Source organism: Crocodylus porosus, unplaced genomic scaffold (genome assembly GCF_001723895.1).
Source record: "Crocodylus porosus isolate Cpor-Errol unplaced genomic scaffold, CroPor_comp1, whole genome shotgun sequence".
NCBI classification, from domain to species: Eukaryota; Metazoa; Chordata; order Crocodylia; family Crocodylidae; genus Crocodylus; species Crocodylus porosus.
The window spans coordinates 70,340,396-70,359,297 of record NW_017728949.1 but is presented as its reverse complement, the minus strand read 5'-3'; the positions used below and the strand labels follow the sequence as shown (position 1 = coordinate 70,359,297).

At 43.5% G+C, this 18,902-nt stretch overlaps 1 protein-coding gene across 1 annotated transcript in view; it reads left to right on the top strand.

The window, feature by feature from the left end:
* Positions 1 to 18,902, top strand: part of LOC109323076 (von Willebrand factor D and EGF domain-containing protein-like) — a 333,209-nt gene that overhangs the window by 293,063 nt on the left and 21,244 nt on the right. Inside the window, exons 27-28 of the mRNA XM_019554480.1 lie at positions 16,826 to 16,921; positions 18,093 to 18,188. Of these exons, the coding sequence (XP_019410025.1) occupies positions 16,826 to 16,921; positions 18,093 to 18,188 (192 nt within the window). The remainder of the gene's footprint in view (positions 1 to 16,825; positions 16,922 to 18,092; positions 18,189 to 18,902) is intronic.

Genomic DNA, 18,902 nt, shown 5'->3' with positions numbered 1-18,902 from the left:
TGGGAGGAGAGGGTTGGCAAAACCAATAGCTAGCCTTACATAAAAGCTACATTTTGCACTTGGATTTACAGATACAGCAGCTCCTATTAACTTTATTAGGAGCTGTGACATCTGCAGGAATACCCTGCCCCTAAATTTGTTTTATATATAGGAGTACAAGAATCTACCTAGGTAGGAGTTAAAATATGCAGTGAATAATGAGCCAGAAGTTTTTACTCAGTTGACTTATTTCATAAGCAAAATATTCACTGACTATAGAATGAATTTGACTTAAGCAAGGAATGTAGGGTTTGATGCAATATTTATCAGGAAAAGACATTTTTCCAGATATCCTAAAGTCCCCAGTTTCTAACAGCATTGACCTATCTTTAATTCAGACATTTTAGGAAAATATTTTCTCTTTAAAAAAAAAAAAAGTTTAGCAAACTGACAGAATAAGTGTATTATATATCAAGGCAAACTGCCAGCCCTGAAGATCTACATTTTCTGTTTATCCAAAGAATAGGCAGAGGTAAGACAAATTTCTCCATGTTGATTCCAATATGAGCTTTGCATACTCTCCGAGGCAGATAACAATTCTATAAATGAAAGGTTAGTTCAATGCCCAGTGCAGTCAGTGGTGCTTTTCAGAGATTAAGCTCCCAATTGAGGTAAGTAAATTCTAATGAAGAGGCCATTATTCTCTACCTGGGTTATCCACCACAACCAGAGTATCCTGCTCCTGCTCCTTTTCTTGTCTTGAAATTGTTCCTATTGCTTAGTTCTGGTTCTGTTATATTATCCTGCCTGTATCTCCTTTTTCCTTGAACAGAAGAAGGTAAACCAAATTGTGACAAGCATCAATAAGGACTTAGCCCACTCATGGCAATGAAAACGTGTCTAAATGACAGGTCATAATGTAAGCACAGAAGCTGCAAAACCAATCAACAGAGGAAAACAATGTATATGAGAATCTTCTTTCACTTCTTATTCATGCATGACAAGAAAGCTGCTGAACAAAACAATTTATACACAACACCACAATGGTTCACTGACCTAATAAAACACAAAGCAATCTGTAATGAAGAGAAAATGTCACCAAGCCCAAGACTTCTAACAAGATGGGAATAAAAACTGTGTGGGGAATATACCTTGATATTCCCCACACTAATTATACACTAAAGGCTGCAAAGCCTAGAATAAATAAAGTTATACTCTCCTTAGGATAAAACAGTGCAACAACCTTGAAATAAATTTGATATGCAGAAGTGTTAAATGAAAAGAAAATTCTGCTCTTTGTCTCAAATGTTACACTTGCTAATGGAATAATCTCTAGAAGTATTGTGCACTCATGTACACTTGCATATACATATCATAGGCCAGATCCTATTCCACCTATTATGTACCTAAGGAAACTTACACATCTAATGTGAGATCCTATTCTACCCTGCTCAAGACCCTGGAAAACTGATAATGCATCATCTTAACACAATGTCAGGTGGAACAACGAAGGCTAGGGACAGACTCATAACCAGTTTAAGTGATTAGAAACTGGTTTAAACTTGTAACAGAAGAGACATTCAGTCCACATAAACCAGTATGAAAATTATTTGAAATAACAGGTTTGAGATAAACCTGGTTGAATGTAGTATCAGACTTAACTGATTTGGGTCTACATGTTTATGCAATGTCTGTCCCAGCCCCACTTCCTGGTTTAATTTAAATCAGAGTCCCCCAGCATCCCAGTTCCTTTGCAACTCTGAGTGGGTCTGTTCTCTGCTGCAACCAGTAGGGCTGGCCCCACCCCTCTGCTGCCTGGTTGCAGCTCTGGCAGAGACTATAGGCATCTGCCTGGCTTCCCCTTGCTCTTCCTCTTCCCCCACCCCCACTCCTTGCTCAAGCAGGGATTCCCCACTCCCCTCTGCTTTACACAGACACCTCTCAGCATTAGCTAACATACCAGATGCTGGCTACAGTCCGTGCTGTGAAAGATGGGACAAAGGCAGACAGGACAGTGTCGGCTTTGGGCTTTTTGGAGATAATCAACAGGTAGCTGGTAATGTCCCTCCATTCTTTCCTTGGAAAAAGTTGTTTAAGAAGAGCTTGAACTAATGAGAGAAGCTTTTGTTTTGTTGATGGGCTGATAAACACTGTGTAACTGCCTGCTGTGTAACTCCCTGCTGGCTCCACTGGTCAGAGATGCAGAAAGGGGAGGGGGAACCCTCCCTAATCATAGTGTCCTACTGGGGACTGGCCATGCCTCCCCCTCACCCCCAGCTCAGTACTATGGAAGGGAAGGGAGGGCAGCTCTCATGCCCTCTGGCTTCTAGCCTGAACATTTCCTAAGTCCAGAGAGGATGTCTATATGCTTACAAATCAATTTAGCCTAGCCAAGTTAGACTAACCTTAAAGATTGAATTAATTCAGGCTCGGGCTTTTTGAACGTCTGTCCCTAGCCTAAGAGTACAATGGCCATAAACTTTCATCACTAACATTTTTCCAGGAATTCTGGTTGGGTGGGTGGAACTGGATCGCATTTGTATGCATAAGTCCTCAGAAGCACTTATGTGAAACAGGACCTAGGCTTATGTTTTTAGGGCCTTCCATTTTGAAAGATGCCAAAACACTTCACAAAATACATACTTACAGACATTTCCTGAACATAAAAAGAAATTTAACTCTAGGGAGAGGACAGACTGATAACAAAGAGAATAATGAATATGGGGACAAGGAAGGAGACACATTTGAATTAAGGATATTGGCCAGCCTCAACCCAAATCTATGGTCCACATAGAACAGAAAAGAGCTAAAAGTTTACATTTCATTCAAAGACACAATAAACTATCTGGAAATCAGTTTTATACTTTGGAATCAGTAAAAGAGGCACAGCAGTGTTTTCCTTGTGAAGAAAGTAACGGCAGGGGAAAACCTCTAGCTACTTAGAATAATGCCAAAATAATCACTAGTTGAGAATGATGACAAACAGGCAACAGGTTTTTGATACATTTTATACTGACATTTACTCAAATGTCTCTTCCTGATACAGATTTGCATTGCATCACATCACATCATCTTAGTTACCTGGTATCTCATTATCTTTCCCATTTTCATAGCCCAGCACTATAAATAAAGATGGCCTCCTGTTTTAATAACCTAAATAGATGCTTAAATATTGCCAGTGCCTATATGCGGATAGATACCAGAATAAAATCATGTGTCCCAGCAAATTGTCCTGGGTAGGGTTAAGGCAGGCCTGGTGTCCTGGTGCAGCAAGGCTGCAGATGCAGCAGTACAGAGCCTGGCTGGCAGCCAGTATTGCTCTGGACAGCCAGTCCTCCATTTGTTCTGGCATATGCTCTGTGCTGCTTTTTTCCCTGGATTTTTTTTCTTTGCTACCAGGATTTCTTGGTAGAAAATGTTGCCGCCGAGCAGCAAATTTGTAGAACATGTTTTCATGTTCCCCGTGTACCCTTGTGGCAGCACAAACTACATGCTCCTGCACATGGGAACCCACCCATTAGAGAGCAGCTGCAAGATAACTCACATCACTACAACTGTGCAGTAAGATTCATAGTTTCATAGATGTTAGGGTTGGAAGGGACCTCAATGGATCATCAAGGCCGACCTCCTGTATAGACAGGAAAGAGTGCGGGGTTCAGATGACCCCAGCCAGATGCCCATCCAACCTCCTCTTGAAGACCCCCAGGGTAGGGGAGAGCACCACCTCCCTTGGGAACCCATTGCATACCTTGGCCACTCTAACTGTGAAGAAGTTCCTCCTAATGTCCAGTCTAAATCTGCTCTCTGCTAGCTTATGGCCATTATTTCTTGTGACCCCCTAGGAGCGCCTTGGTAAGTAAAGCCTCACCAATTCCCTTCTGCACCCCTGTGATGAGTTTATAGGCAGCCACAAGGTCGCCTCTCAAACTTCTCTTGCGGAGGCTGAAGAGGTCCAGGTGCCCTAGTTTCTCCTTGTAGGGCTTGGCCTGCAAGCCCTTAACCATGCGAGTGGCCCTTCTCTGGATCCTCTCCAGGTTATCCACATCCCTCTTGAAGTGTCGCACCCAAAACTGCATGCAGTATTCCAACTGTGGTCTGACCAGAACCTGATAGAGGGGAAGTATCACCTCCTTGGTTCTGTTTGTCATACATCTGCTGATGCATGATAAAGTGCAGTTAACTTTTCTGATGCCTTCCTCACACTGACAACTCACATTCATCTTGGAATCCACTAGGACTCCAAGATCCCTTTCTGTTTCCATGCTACTGAGCAGGTCATTTCCTAGGCAGTAGGTGTGCTGGACATTTTTCCTCCCCAGGTGCAGCACTTTCTCCTTGTTAAATTGCATTCTATTAAATTGCATTCATGCATAAGATGAATGCATCATGAATGCAAAACTGTAACCACTGTCCTCCATGTTACATTTCCAGCTTCCTCTGTGTCATGTAGTAATTTATTTCTCTGGTGTGCATTTCAGGGTGTTTGTTGTTTTGGTTTGTTTTGGGGAAGGGAGCATGAAAGGATGGAGAAGGGTTAACCATATAGACTCGTAGCTCATTGAGAAAGTGGTGAGAGACGTATATGGCAAGAACTAATAACTAAATAAACTCGCAACAGTTGGTGGTTGGACTTGGATAAGCCCCCAGTAGTTTGTAAACTAGTCTGAACTATAATCTGTAAACATGGTTGGAAATTCTGTGTGCTGTAAAAAACAATTGTCAAGCATCTGCCAGGACCAGTGTTACTGACATGGAGTGGCCAATCCAGAAATGAATTTGCTGTTGGACATAAAATTAGTTCTCTTGTTTATAAATCCAAATCTGAAGAAACTCAGCAATGCACAAAAGCAAGCACTAGACATTTGGGAACTTTACACATGCAAAAGAAATGCCATAGTACCCTTGGAAAAATAAGGAACAAAAATCCTCAGTGTCCCAAATCTGTAACATGCTTTTGAGTGTTATGTGCATTGGGAGCATCACAGTAGCAGATATATTGGTCCATCCATCTAGCTAATGATCTGTTGAGCCTGAGTCATACACACTAAAGGACAGAATTACATTTTTACCTGAACAGACTTTCTTTGTGTCAGGACAGTCAATTCCAAAATAAAGATTCCCTGAACTAAAGACCCCTCTTTTGGCCAAAATGCACTTTTTTGGAGGTCAGTTTGTTCTAAAGCTGTAATATCCTGGAGCTAGCTCAAATTCTTTTTGAGCATGGAAGCATCCAGCCAATCATTTCCTCTTTGCAAAGAAGGATAATGCTTTGCTTGTGCAGCTAATCTGATGAATACTGCATCTAGAGAGAAGCCAGGATGGATCCTAGTTGGTCAATGAAGCTATACTGCTTGCACCAGGTAGAAATCTGTCCCTTCATTTCATATCAGAGGACAAAGAGGGCAATATTCCTAAGAGCTTCACGGCTCCAGCTCTAAAATATTACTGTTTCCAGCAAACATTCTCTCTAGTTTTCTAGTAATATGTAATGCATATGAGCAACATACCTGAAGGACTCGAATTGCCAGTTTTAAAACCAAGTCCCATGGCATTCAGGTGTATTGCTTTTTTTTTTGTTTCCTTTGTAAGTTCTTTACATTTACCTGTATTTTCTTGATGAGACAAGTCAGTGTTATTTTTAAAACTTCCCTATACTATGTATCCTTAAAACATCATGTCTCTCCAGCTATTGCTCCTTGTTTTATGACTGCCGTACCTAATCAAGAAGCTAAGCAAAAAAAAAGGGGCGGGGGGATTAACATTAAAAAATGTATCTGTGCACATAAATAAAAAATGCAACTGGTCAAATTTCCTGTTTTTCAAATTTCCTGCTGCTACCCAGAGAATTGTGACTAGAATTTTTCCAAAAAACCCACTCCAGAGCTCAAATTCCTAATAGCAAACAGCAGCAATGATAGACAGATTTATAAATAATATATAAGCAGAAGCATTATGATGCTTTTTCAAAGGCTATTTTTAAGTATGTATCCTAAACTAGGCAAGCAAGATATTAATGTGGTGTCTTTTATTAGACCAACTGAGTAGTTGGAAAAAAGTTCTTTGCAAGCTTTTGGGTGCAATCACCCTTCCAACCACGCTACAACCAAAAACCCAGCAACTGGAAGACATCTTAAACTAGGCACTGCTTGGCCTGCCGGCAAAAGACATCACAGCTACTTTCTGTCAAGAAGCAGGACACAATATTCAGGTCAGTTTTATCAGCCTCTACATGGCAAAAAAATCTGAAATTGTCTCAAAACCTGTATAGCTTAAGTAGCATTGAAATGCAGTACTTTGTCTCCTTATCGCCAAAATGACTCAGGATATATGATGATGACTGCTAAATTTTGTACCAGTGTTAAATAGGCTCTGAATCAGTTGCTGCCTCCTTGCAGCTTCAGGAGAGCACTGGGATCATCTGGGTTCCTTTGGTTTTGGATTGCAGGAATATCTTGCTTGGTGGTACTTAAAATGTACATTGCTACTAAAAATTAATTGACAGGAAGTAAAAAAGACAAGGGAAGATCCTTGTGTGGCAATGTTCGACTGGGGATATTATCTAAGTAGAAGGAGTCACAAGGCTTTAGATAAGTTTGCTTCCAGAGTCCAGTAGACCAGGCACTGGCTGAAAGTGGGATTCTGACTTCCTTAAAGGCCGTAGAATGAGCAGCCCTGCCCTTCTTTTGAGGCTGATAAAATGAGGTGCAAGAGATCACTCAAATCTGTGTTAGACTCAGACAATTTTCAAGGCTGAGGATTGAAAATGGCTGTGGCAAATTGTAAGTGTATGGCACGTAAGATCAGCTGGCACAAATGCAGTATGCAAGGAAGAGCTGATTCAGACTTTATGTATCTTAGAGCTGGAGCTTACAGATAAAACCTTTCTAACTCCAGCAACCTAAAGGTGCTTCAGATTGTGCTAAGCAAGGTTAGGGCAATCTAAACCCAGACATGCAAGCATTCACAGGGCTTAGGTCACCCTAAAAGTGGCACACCCAACCTAAAGTTAGTTTTTGTCACATGAGAACTAATTTTAGATTAATATGGGATTCCTACCTAGTAAGGGTTAACCTGACTTAGCAAATGCTTGTATGGATTCACATCACAGCCCTGGGGCTGGAAAAGCCCAGCCACTTTCTACAACCCCAGGCCTATGCTGTTTTTATCCATCCCCCAACCCTAACTGGGCTATTTTTACCCCTGACTGCCTCTCCCTCAAACCAGGCAGCCCGTGTACCTGCCAGCTCTTCCTACAAACCTGCCATCCTTCCCACCAACCCACCACCCTTTCCCCTCTGCAGTCTGTCCCTTGTCTTAGTAGACAAGGGAAGTGCTTGCTCATGGTGGTCCTGACTCAGGTTTAGGTGACTTAAATTAAGCCACCTAAACCTGGGCCAGGTCTCATGAACACTTGCTCATGCCTTATGACTATATGGGTAAAATAATTGCATATATTGTGTGAGGTGCTCTGAGTGTTATTTATGTCTTTATTATTTAAACTTATTTGTTCATAGCCTTATTAAAATCACTCATCACCTAGGGATGTGATTATCATTTTCTCTAGGATTATCAGCTTCAGCCTGGACTTTACCATCACTTTAGTAATCAGAACTTTCAACAAAGTAAGGATTAGGAAAGTGAGTTTCTAACTTTGGTAACTTCAACCCATGTTTCATGGGAGCCCGTTGTCTCATATGTTCCCTTATAGCAGTGGTTCTCAACCTTTTTCACACTGGGACCCATTAGCATAATTATCAGCTTGCCGCAACCCGTGACCCACAACCCCCTGGCTCCAACCCACACAGTCTCTCTCTCTCTCCCTCTACCCCCTCCCCTGACTGCATCGGGTCCCTTCCCGCCCTCTCTGGCTCCTGGGGCTGCTCTCACAATGCTGCATGCTCACCATGCCCCAGGTAGCGTGCTGGCTCCATGCAAGCTGCCAGCATTGCAGCCTGCTTGGGGAAATGACAGTTCCCTGAGACCTCCCTGGGACCCTTTACAATGTTCTTGCAACCCACTTTTGGGTTGTGACCCATTGGTTGAGAAATGTTGCCTGTCACAGAGCGCTCAGGTGCCCTGCACCTAAGAGCAGAAAACAGCTTGGGAGAGACCCCTAGTGGCAAGAAGGGGGAGGCTCAGCTGCCAGTCACCAGGGCAGCCAGAGTCGCAGGTTCTGGTTGCTAGGGCAACTGGTGGAGCCAGCTGATAGGAAGGGGCAGAGCTTGGCCCTTCTTAAGCCCCAGGCGTGAGGCCAGGAGGGCAGTTCCCCTCTGGTGGCCAAGGGAGGGGGAGCTCGGTCAGTGCAGACAGAGGGGAGAAGCCCAACTGCATGAGCATCCCCTGATCGCTGCTATGGGTTGGAGTATTTCTTGGTAGGGATTGAATGTTGTTCGGCCAGACGGTTTAGCTTGTTATAGCCCGGGGGCTTTGTGTTTTTGTGTTCGCTGTTTTGACCAGAGGACCGGGTGAGGCTATTAGGGGTTGGAGGAGGCCTCATAGAGACTCCACGGTAGCGTGGGGACCCTGGAGCCAGAGAGGGTGCAGCATTTGGGGTGCATTGACCCCAGCCCCAGAGAAAGGGGGCAGCAAGAGGCCCCAAGGAGGTAAAGGAGAGGGCCAAGTCACAACAGGGCCCAGGTCAAAAACTACATCAGTACCATCTGCGAAGCTTGGGCTGCAGTGTAGGGGTAGAAAAAGGAGCCACAGATAGCGCCCCAGGGTGCATAAAGTGGGCAGCCTCCCGCTAATTATATCAGTCAATTAATCAATTAAGATCAAGGCATGGCAGGCAAGTAAGCAGGTGGTTGGCCCATAACAGGAGGGCGGAATCACCAATAGAAAGGCTCCAGTAGCGTTACCCCTGTCACACTGCCTTATAGGATTCCATTGCCTTACCATACATAAGATTTTGTGCTCATGAAAAAGCATGAGAGTTTTGCTATGACTTAAGTGGAAAAAAGATGAGGCCCTTTTTCTTACTTATTGATGGCCAATTATTCTGTACCCAGGGGCATTTATACACCTAACTCCTTGTCCCTCAACGTCCCGGAGATCCACAACTTCGGAGCAGACTCAATTAATCGAACCTGGTTCGCATGCGACCTGATGCAAACTGTGCTGCACTGCGTGCAGTTGTATAAGTAGTGAAATGCACATCAGCACTGAGAAAATGGCAGTGGTGCACTTTTGAACTAAAGCACTTCCAATGCGTTTTAGTTCAAAAGCGCACTGCTGCCATTTTCTCAGCGTTGATGCATATTTTACCACTTATACAACTGTATGTGCCACAGCGCCAGGAGTTTTTCAAAGCACCCACTGCTGTGGCATGTGCATGTGTACAAATGCCCCTGGTTATTGTGATAATGCAGGATTCTGCTCCCCAACCTACATGCAAAATTTTGTTTTAATTCAAATGAATAACAAACTAGAACATACAGTTTCTTATAGAAATTACATTTAGAGCGACCCCTGAGGCAGGTGGAAAACCTTTAGACTCCGCTGTCTGTGGGTCAGCTCATTAGGCATTCTGCAAAACAAAGAGGGGGGAAGAATCTTTTCAAAGTCATGTTAGTGCCTGGGAGGATTAGGATAATTCGGTTTGCTCTCCTAGTGTCTGATAATTTATTTAGTTTCCCTGGGAGAGGCTGTAACATTTTTGTTTGCTATTTTGAAATTGGAGCTCCTCCACAGAGGCTTAGGAGTGGGACTAGGAAGGATCGGAACTAGTTATAATCAACAAATGCTGAAGTGCCTTGTGGGTATTGAAAATGGAATTGTATTTAGGAAAGCTAAGGGAAGGGAGAGCTAGGAAGAGATGTCAGTAAGCAAAAAAAAGGGTAGAGATAATACTTCATTTATTTGCATACAGGTGCCTTGTGGATTTCCTATCAAGCAAAGAGAAAAAGAAAGACGGTGAAAAAGGGCAGGCATGTATAAAGTTAGAAGAGCTCTTACCTTCAGATTGTATTTGGCCCTAAACTAATAGTCCTTATTCATCTCCTACAGTGCTCACTTTTAGCTGAACCCCATTCAATTTCTATTGTTGCGTAAGGAAGGCTGTCACAAGTAACAAAATTAATTTAAGAAAAGTCAGTACTATATTTTCATTACTAAGTTAACTAATTGGTTTTAAGGTGATCAAAGGAATTGGCTGTTGGAAGCAAACATACAGAAAGGCTGGTATCACCACAACATATCTAGAAGTAAGCAAGCAATGTGACAAATACATTATGTTTAGCACATGATGAGAAGAAAAACAAAATTTGGTTAAATGAATCATAACCACTAGTTAAGAATGCTGGTTTGAACATATACTGTAATGCTTTTAGTTACCATCCTTTTTCAGGGCTTTTTAAGGGGATCTTTTCAGTATGCTTGTTGTTTAAAAATTGCACATGTATGGCGATCCAACTTTTACAGATGGCTTGCAAGCCATATTCCTAGATCTCAAGAGCATTAGCTTTGGAGAAACAGATTAGTGTTTCAGAATCAGAAGGCAATATGGGTTTTGTTGTACAGCCCTTTAGACTGAGTTGAGTGAGCACAATAAAACCTAGGTAGTAATTTCATGATCCAGATTTTGTACTTGGTCATTATTAGGCCAAATGATAATTAAAGCAATAAGTGACTCAAATTAAATACAGTGCAAAAACCTAGGTTAAATGCTGGCTACAGAAAAGACAGTACACAAAAGAGAACATCAACTCTGAATTCCTTTGAGTTTGTCATTGTTGTCAGAGCAAAATTTTTGATTAAATGCTGCCAACACAGAAGAGCTGAAACTGACATGCGCGGCTTGACTCTGTGAGTGGGAAGTCCCAGGGCTCACCCAGCCCGTGCCCCCTGGGTGACCTGCGGGCCTGTCAGTCATTGCTGACCTACTTTCCCCACAGACGCATGCTCAGACTGTGTCAGCACCTGACATGAGGTAATCTGACTAGAAATTTCTCTGCGGAGAGCACTCTGATTGGCCACTAAATTCAGATAAAAGTTCAGTGGGCCCCTCCCTGACTGTCTCACAACTGGGGGAGATCGCGTTAGCTAGAGACAGAGGCTGGTATTCCAGGGACTGTCTCTCAGTGAGGCTTTGGGGCCTATTGATCTCCTCCCTTGCTCGGCGTTTCGTGTTGCTTGTTGTTGTTGTATTGCGGTTTTGATTTCCTGGCTTCTGACCTATCTTGGCATTGACCATCGACCATGACCCGGATCATCCCTGCTGGCTTTGCTTTTGACCTCGGCTTCAGATACCACCACTTCTCTTCGTTGTCCATACTGGACTGGCGTCACGACCCCATTCTACCCGATGTGTTACAGTTTTGTTTGTTCGTTTACTCCAATTAATGAGCTGTTGACCAGCCCTGGGACTAGCAGTGAGCAGCTGCACCTATCCCTCAGGGGTAGAAAGCAAGGGCTCACTGCGAACCTCGTGGGCCAACAGACCCCTCTGTTGTTGATTGTTTGCTGGTTCTGTAACTGTAACTGAAGAAAGAACTGTGCCTCCACTTCAAAGTGTGAGTAAATAAACCTATCTAATTTCGAAGCCAATACGCTTCCCGTGCCGCTCAGACTCCGTCGCCGCTAATCCCACCTGTTCCGTGATCCAATTGCCACCCTGGCCCACCGTGACCTTGGGGCCCAATTCATTCGGTTTTTGTGTCCCCGACAATTGTATCCTGAATTTGCTTTTGTTGCTGCTAGAGGTTGCGGCATTTTTTGGTATTCTACCAGTAACTGCTAACACTACTCTTTCTTCCCCTACCCCTTCAAATGACCATGCACCATGGTTGTAGCAAAGGAGAGGGAAAGCATGTGACAAGATGGGATGGGATGGGGGTAGAGAGAGGGAGGAAATAAGAGATGCATATTAAAGGCTTAGTCCCAGATGATTGCTACAACCTTGGATTTTACCCAGCCTCAAATCATCCAAGGGCAGATATCTGTGGTAAAAAAGCTGTGGGTTTTGGCATAGATTCTAAATCTAGAAGCCAAGTGAGATCAATGCTGTAGCAATAAGATACACTCATAAAGTTACTGTATCTTAAAAAAAATAGGCCAAGTAACCATTCAGGAAGAGCCACTGAAGCAATTGAAGGCTTCTAGATATATAGGGCACATCTACATGAGATACCTAACTATTCATTAGCATTTTTACTGCAAAGTAAGCATGTTTGTCTACATGTGCATATGTTTACTAAATAGTAAACCTCCCTAATCCTGAGTAAATTTACCACCTGCAAATGCAAGTAGCAAATTTACTCCAGCACAGTAGTACTTGTATAGAGACCCGAATGGGAGCAAAATCTGCTCCTGGTCAGCCATCCACCTGATATCTCCCTGACCCCCAGAGACACCTGCTGCCAGGGAGGGCTCTGCCACAGGAGCCTAGGCAGGGACTATGTCCCTCTACCCCAGCAGCAGGGATCTCCAAGCCCCCTGAACCAAGATCACAACTGGGGAGCTAGGGCTGGGAGATACTTAAATCCCAGCCCCCACTCCACCATCACGATTGGTGAGCAGGGTACTGGGAAACTCTTACCTCCCAGCATCAGCTGCATGATGGGGGCTGGTGTTGGGAGATAAGGGTCTCCCAGTGCCAGTCCCACCATCACAGACCTGGCACTGGGAGATAAGGGTCTCCCAGCACCAACCCTGCCATCGCAGAGCTGCTGCTGAAAGCTCCCTCCTGGCAGAGGCAGGGAAGGGAGGAACAGACTGGGAAACTTGTTCATCTCTCAGCTCTGCACTCCAAAAGCTGGGCAGGGAACAAGCTCCCCATCCTGTTGCCCCCCAGGTCAATGGTCATGGAGATGAGTGGGGAACAAGCAGCTCAGCCTCTGCTTAGCATGCAGGGCAAGGACTGGGAACTGTTCTGGTCAAGGACAGTCACAGCCCCGTGCCTCAATAGAGTGTTTGAGGCATAGGGCTTGGAAAGAACTGCAGGAGTAGGGTAGGTCCCAGACCCCTGCCCCAATTCACTTGTGGGGCAGCTGCAGCTCTTTCCAAGTCTCCTGCCCCAGATTGGGGAGCCAGGGCCAGGAGCTCCATGCTGCTGCAGTAGGGGCCCATTGCAGAGCTGCAAGAAGTTTGGTGCTAAGAGCAGCAAATCTGCTGCCTAGCCCCTATATGTGTAGACACCTACCTGGAAGCACTTAATCTGAAGAAGTTTACTCCTGAGTAAACTGAGGCCAGACCAAATGCATGTGTAGGTGCACCCATAAGGCAGTTAATTACCTCATTCAATGATGTCTGAGCAAATCTTGGAGGAGTCAGTGGAGTGCATCTATCCACTGCCACTGATTTTGAGAATCAATATAAAAAAGTCCCAATTTAAGAAAGCATAGAGAGTTTTGCCTTAGGGCAAAGCATTAATAAAAGAGTTAAGCACTTGCAGTGACTAATTCTAGGAGTCTAGCTTGAGAGCATTATCCAGAACCTCATGTTAGATGCTTAGGCCCTCTATACAATGCACAGGGAATTAACATCCAGCGATGATATATGAAACATGCAGCTCACTGGGTGCATCTACATGTGAAATCAAAATGAATGAATAAACTCCCATTACATCACACCAGAGTTTATTGCTCCTGGGTGCTGTATTTGAATGTGTGCCAAAGACCAGCACACTGAGCCAGGTCAAAGAAGTCTTTGCCGGGAGGGGGCAGGCGGAGGGTGGGGGGAGAGGGTCAGCCTGCCAGCTGAGGGCTGCTCTGACCCAGCTAAATGTGCTGCAAAGGGGCTGTCTGGGGCTGGAGCTTCCTCATACCCCATCCAGCCCCATCAGCATGTACACATGTGTTCTAAGAACTAAAGAATGCTGCCACTAGATGCAGCTACCTAAAGCTAGTCAATAAGGAAATGGTGAGGATAAAGGTATGTTTGAAATACACCCCCCTCCTTTGGACTTAGATCCCTTACTCAGAACTGCAGGGAGACACACGTGCCAAATCTTCCAAAGAACTGAGCAGGCCCACTTTTCTTTTAAAACATGGCTGTGGGAAGAAGGAAAGATCCCCCTAATACTCTTCTGATTGGAGCACTTGGTGAACAACATTTAATTATCTAGTCTATCAGAGAGGGTCCAAGCCCACATCTCCTAGAAGCAGTGGTATAACTAGGTCAGGGCAAATGGGGCAACCATCCCAGGTGCCAACTTGGGGGGGCGGGGAGGGAGCTGCTCGATCATGACAGCAACCAGAAATCACCACTGTGCCCTGGGCTCCCAGCTGCATCCATATGCTGCTGCCGAAGAGACTACTTGGTTTCAGTCCATACTCTTAGAAACATTTAAGCATTTAGGATTAAACAGTCATTGAATACAGTACAGAAACAGTCATGGCATCAGGGTCTGGAATCCTGGGTCTCTGCCTCACAGTCCTTATCACTGGACTAGACAGTCAGGCTCCTTCTTGTGCTCTCGTTTTGACTGAGGTCTCCCTAAGACCTAATGAATCTTATATTCCTTTATGCACAGGGGCAAGTGGGGCTGCAGACTGACCCCATTCACAACAACCTATAATGTGATGGTTAGGGCACACCTATGGGCTAGGGACAGAAGTTGCGCATAAACTGGTTTAAGTGATCAGAAACTTGTTTAAACCTGTAACACAACATAAATTCAGTGCATATAAACCAGTTTGAAAATGGCTGAAACCAGTTTGAGATAAACCTGGTTGAATGCAGTATCAGACTTAATTGATTTGAGTCAAACCAGTTTATGCAATGTCTGCCCGAGACTCTTTCCTGGTTTAAGTTAAAGCAGAATTCCCCAGCATCCCATACATTTCACAGCCCTGGGCTGGACTGGGCTGTCTTCTGGAATAGAGCAGGATTGGCCCCGCTCCTCTTCTTCCTAGCCAGAGCACTATCACTGCTCTGGCCGGTTGAGGGACTGCAGCAGCTGCCAGGCTTTCCCCCTCCCCCCCCCCAATGGCTGCACAAGCAGGGATTCCCCCCTCCTGCTGCTCTTCCATGGCAGGGACCCCAGAACAGGGACCCAGCATCTGGCTATGCCCCCACCCCCATACTAGCTAATTCTGAGAAGTGTCTGTGTGGGTCTCCAATTTCACTAGAATAAAGGCAGACAGCTAGTGGCTTGCAAATGCAAATGCATCCTGCAGATAAAAAGAGCTTGAAAATAATGTGAGAGATGTTTTCTTTTGTAGGGCTTGATGGGCTGATAAACTTTGTTCTGACAAGCAACCTGCTGGTTATAATTTGTCAGTCTTCAAAAGGGGACAGAGAAAGATGTTAGAAATGACCTGATTTGCAGACAGTATAAAGAAGCAGGGAGAGGGAGATTGAAAAGCTTGGTATCATCAATAGATGCAGGATCTGGCAACACTCCTGCACCTTGAGCAGCAAGTAGGGAAAAGCCTGGAATAGTGCAGGGAGGGTGGGGGTTTATACCCCTCCCTAACAAGAGCATCATGCCAGGGCCTGGCTACACCCCCAGCTCAGCACTATAAAAGGGAAGGGAGGGCTGCTCTAGCATCTCCTGCCTTCTAACTGAAGCCACAGCAGGTATGTGTATGCATTTCCTGATTCAAAAGTGAATGTCTATCCACTTGCAAATTGGTTTAATCTCTGCAGGTTAAACTAACCTGCAAAGATTGAAACAATTCAGGCTGAGGCATTTTGAATGTCTGTCCCTAACCCTGGGGTATACGTCCTCCTAGGAAAAGTGGTTTTGAAACCCTTAGGCTGTGGAGGAAACTGAACCTGAGTCTTCTACCTCCTGGATAAATGCTTTAAATATTAAGCTATTACGTAACAAGAATGACCTGCCAACCATCTTTTAACTAAAAGAAAATGTGCATTTGAACATGCATTTTGTGGGGACACCATTCACAACATGCATCCCCTCAGAGTGTGGTTGGCGCACTCTGAGAATGCCTCTCAGGTTTGGGGGCCATCAGACATTTAGGAAAAGGAACACCTATTTTCTGGAACCCAGCTCAGCTTAGGCATGAGCTGAGGGCTGAGATGCTCAGCCCTGCCAAGACTGGAGCAGTTCTAGGTATCCAGGTGCCCAAGTTCTTTTTGGAATCCTGCCTTTAGGACTTAAGTTCAATAGTATTCATATACCTCGGTGCCGTCCAGGCTTGAACAGGCAAGGTGTTTGTATGTGGTTCCTGGAAGTTCCAGAACAAAGGCAGTAAGTGCAGGGCATAGGAGGAACTGAAAAATCTCCTAATTAAAAAGAGTGACAAAGTTATCCAGTTTATGCTGACTGCAGCCCAGATAAAGATGCATCTCATGTCTTTATCGCATGAATAAATCTAGTGAAAAACTAAATATTTTAACACTGTTGTACAGCACTACCATATATCAAAACAAATGGGACTATAGACTTATCTTGTCTTTAGCCTTGATTGATAAAATGCAAAAATTTGCCTGAAATTGTGAGAAGCTAATCTGTTCTGTGCAAGTCCTCTCTGATCCAGATATATGTCTGAGAACATGTTTTCCAATCAGGAGGTGAAAGCTTAAACAAGAATTTGGCAGCCAACAGGAACAAGTAGTATTGGTCTGTCTACAGCTGCCACAGAAGATTTCTTGTTTGCTTTTTCGAGAATCACTGTAATTAATGCCTCTCTCATTTCTCTGGTGAGGCTACTCTTATTGAAGGCTCCTTGAAAGGTTTTCTACATAACAGAGTTCAGCAGATTCTACAAGGATTTACAGGAGCTATCAAGCCCCTGAGTTTCACACTTTTACATCCAAATTACTTTTTGTTTTTAATTACAACCAACTTAACCTTATGAAATGATGTAAATAAGTCCTGAAGTCAAGTCCGTCTGCACATTATTTCCTCATACCCAGTTCTTCATTTGAAATGTACCTGCAGGTGTCTGCAATCCCATGTGCATGAATGGAGGGAAATGTATAAGTCCAGATGTCTGTGACTGTCCATCTGGTTGGAGAGGCAAGAGATGTCATAAACGTAAGTATCTCTGCCTCCCATCAAACACAATATTGTTTGCTAGTTAGGGTAGTCAGCATAATTTGCAATCCTTTTTTAACATTAGAAAACTATATAGTGGCTAGACTTTATTTTGCTGCTTCAGCAGTGTGAGGAGAAAACAGTTTTATGTACAGGTCATGCAAAATGCTATAAACATTCAATGCTTGCAAGAAAAGGTGTGGGGGGGAAATTCAAGCCCTATCCCATGCAGCTGTTTGTTATGCATATTTTTATGGAAATTCTTTTTATGGTATTAAACCTGAAGCAAACTTTATGTTTTAACAGCTATACATATTCTGTTATAGTTTACTGAGAAATGCCATATATTTCAAAATACTTTACTATTTAAAGCCTGTAGTAAAGCTTTATACGCTCAAGGTCATCAGATACATTTCAGTGAATAATTCTGGTTACTGATGTGTTCTTACACTCTGTTGTATTACATGTAACTGCAGTTTACATGGGGAAAAATACTTTAAAAATATATTCTGATTTTAAAATGTTTCAGAGAATATATTTCATTACATGGTTATTCATTATGATGATGTTGGCAGATAAGGTGAATAAATTTCCTATCAAGATGACACTCTGCATGCAAAACATTACTATACTGGCTTTTCACCCCTTGAGTCCTGGTGGTGAGGGTGGCCTGAGAATCAGCATGATGTAAACTTCACCACTGGTCTTAAAGTAGAGAACTGATCATTCCTTCTGAGAGTCTGCATGAAGTTTCAGACAGACCCCCCTACACTTTTCATGCCAACTCTTAGAAGTCTTTCTATATATAAATTAAAATGTCAGTGGCAAACTTTAAACAGTGATACAGCTGAACTCCATATCCTATTCATTTGTAGGCAAACATAAGTATGCAATTGATTTAATAGAAAATAATTTATGAGTGAGTGGGACACAAGGGCTAATGGTGCCTCCAGCAGACAGCCAGGCAGACTGAGAGAGCCAGTCTGACTTGGAAAGAATTTAATATCACCAAAATCCACAATGCTAATTACCTTGTGAAGAATGCACATTAGCTTCTTTTGAGTCCTGAAAATGAACAGAGGAAACAAATTCCAGCAAGTCATACTCCAGGCTTGGGATAAGGGATCAGGTAGGCCTTCTCATTTGTCTGCTTTTTGGTTGTTCTGTTTAGCTGCATGTCTGGAGAAGTGTCTGCATGGTGGAGAATGTATAGGTCCAAACATCTGTGAGTGCACTGAAGGCTGGACAGGACTGCTATGCCAGACTCGTAAGTACTTCTTTAATTATAGCAGTGTTATAGCCAACCATGCTGGGATACAGATACAGGCAATAAATGTACTGCAGGTATTTTCTATTGTCCATGAACAAGGTAATTATTAAATACTTAGCACCGGGTTTTTGCCTCCCTTATTTGTGCAGTTCAGTACCTTATTGATTTCAAGTAGAAAAGGCGAAGGAGGGCCCTCAATTACTTAAAAGGATGACATCACTGTGTTTGGCTTGTTTGTTTAAAAAGAAGAGAACTGACCATATAGCCACAAATACATATAAAAAAAGACAGTGTACATGCCTCTTTGGCCCTTTACTGTGCCACCAAAATAAAGTGAAAAAAGAAGGAGCTAGACACAAGAAAAAACCAACCATTCTGTTCTCCCTCTCCATGTGGAATGATGTGAAAACAGAACATGCATTTTAAAACTAGATTTTAAAAGTTCTGTTTTAATAACCTCGTGGCTCCAAACATCGCACATTCAGAGTGCTCGTGAGATGGGGAAATTTCCAGATGTGATGGGATTGCAGCACTTGGAAGGGAAGAACACTTATTGTAGCTAGTGTTTCTTTCTAATTCATGCATGTTGCTAACACTGAAGTAGAAGGACAGTATAAATTTGAGGGTCTAAGTAAAATATCAGCACATCGCCCCCTTTAAAGGTCACTCCTTTTCTTGCACTGCTTAATTAAGTATTCTTTCTGTTCCAGT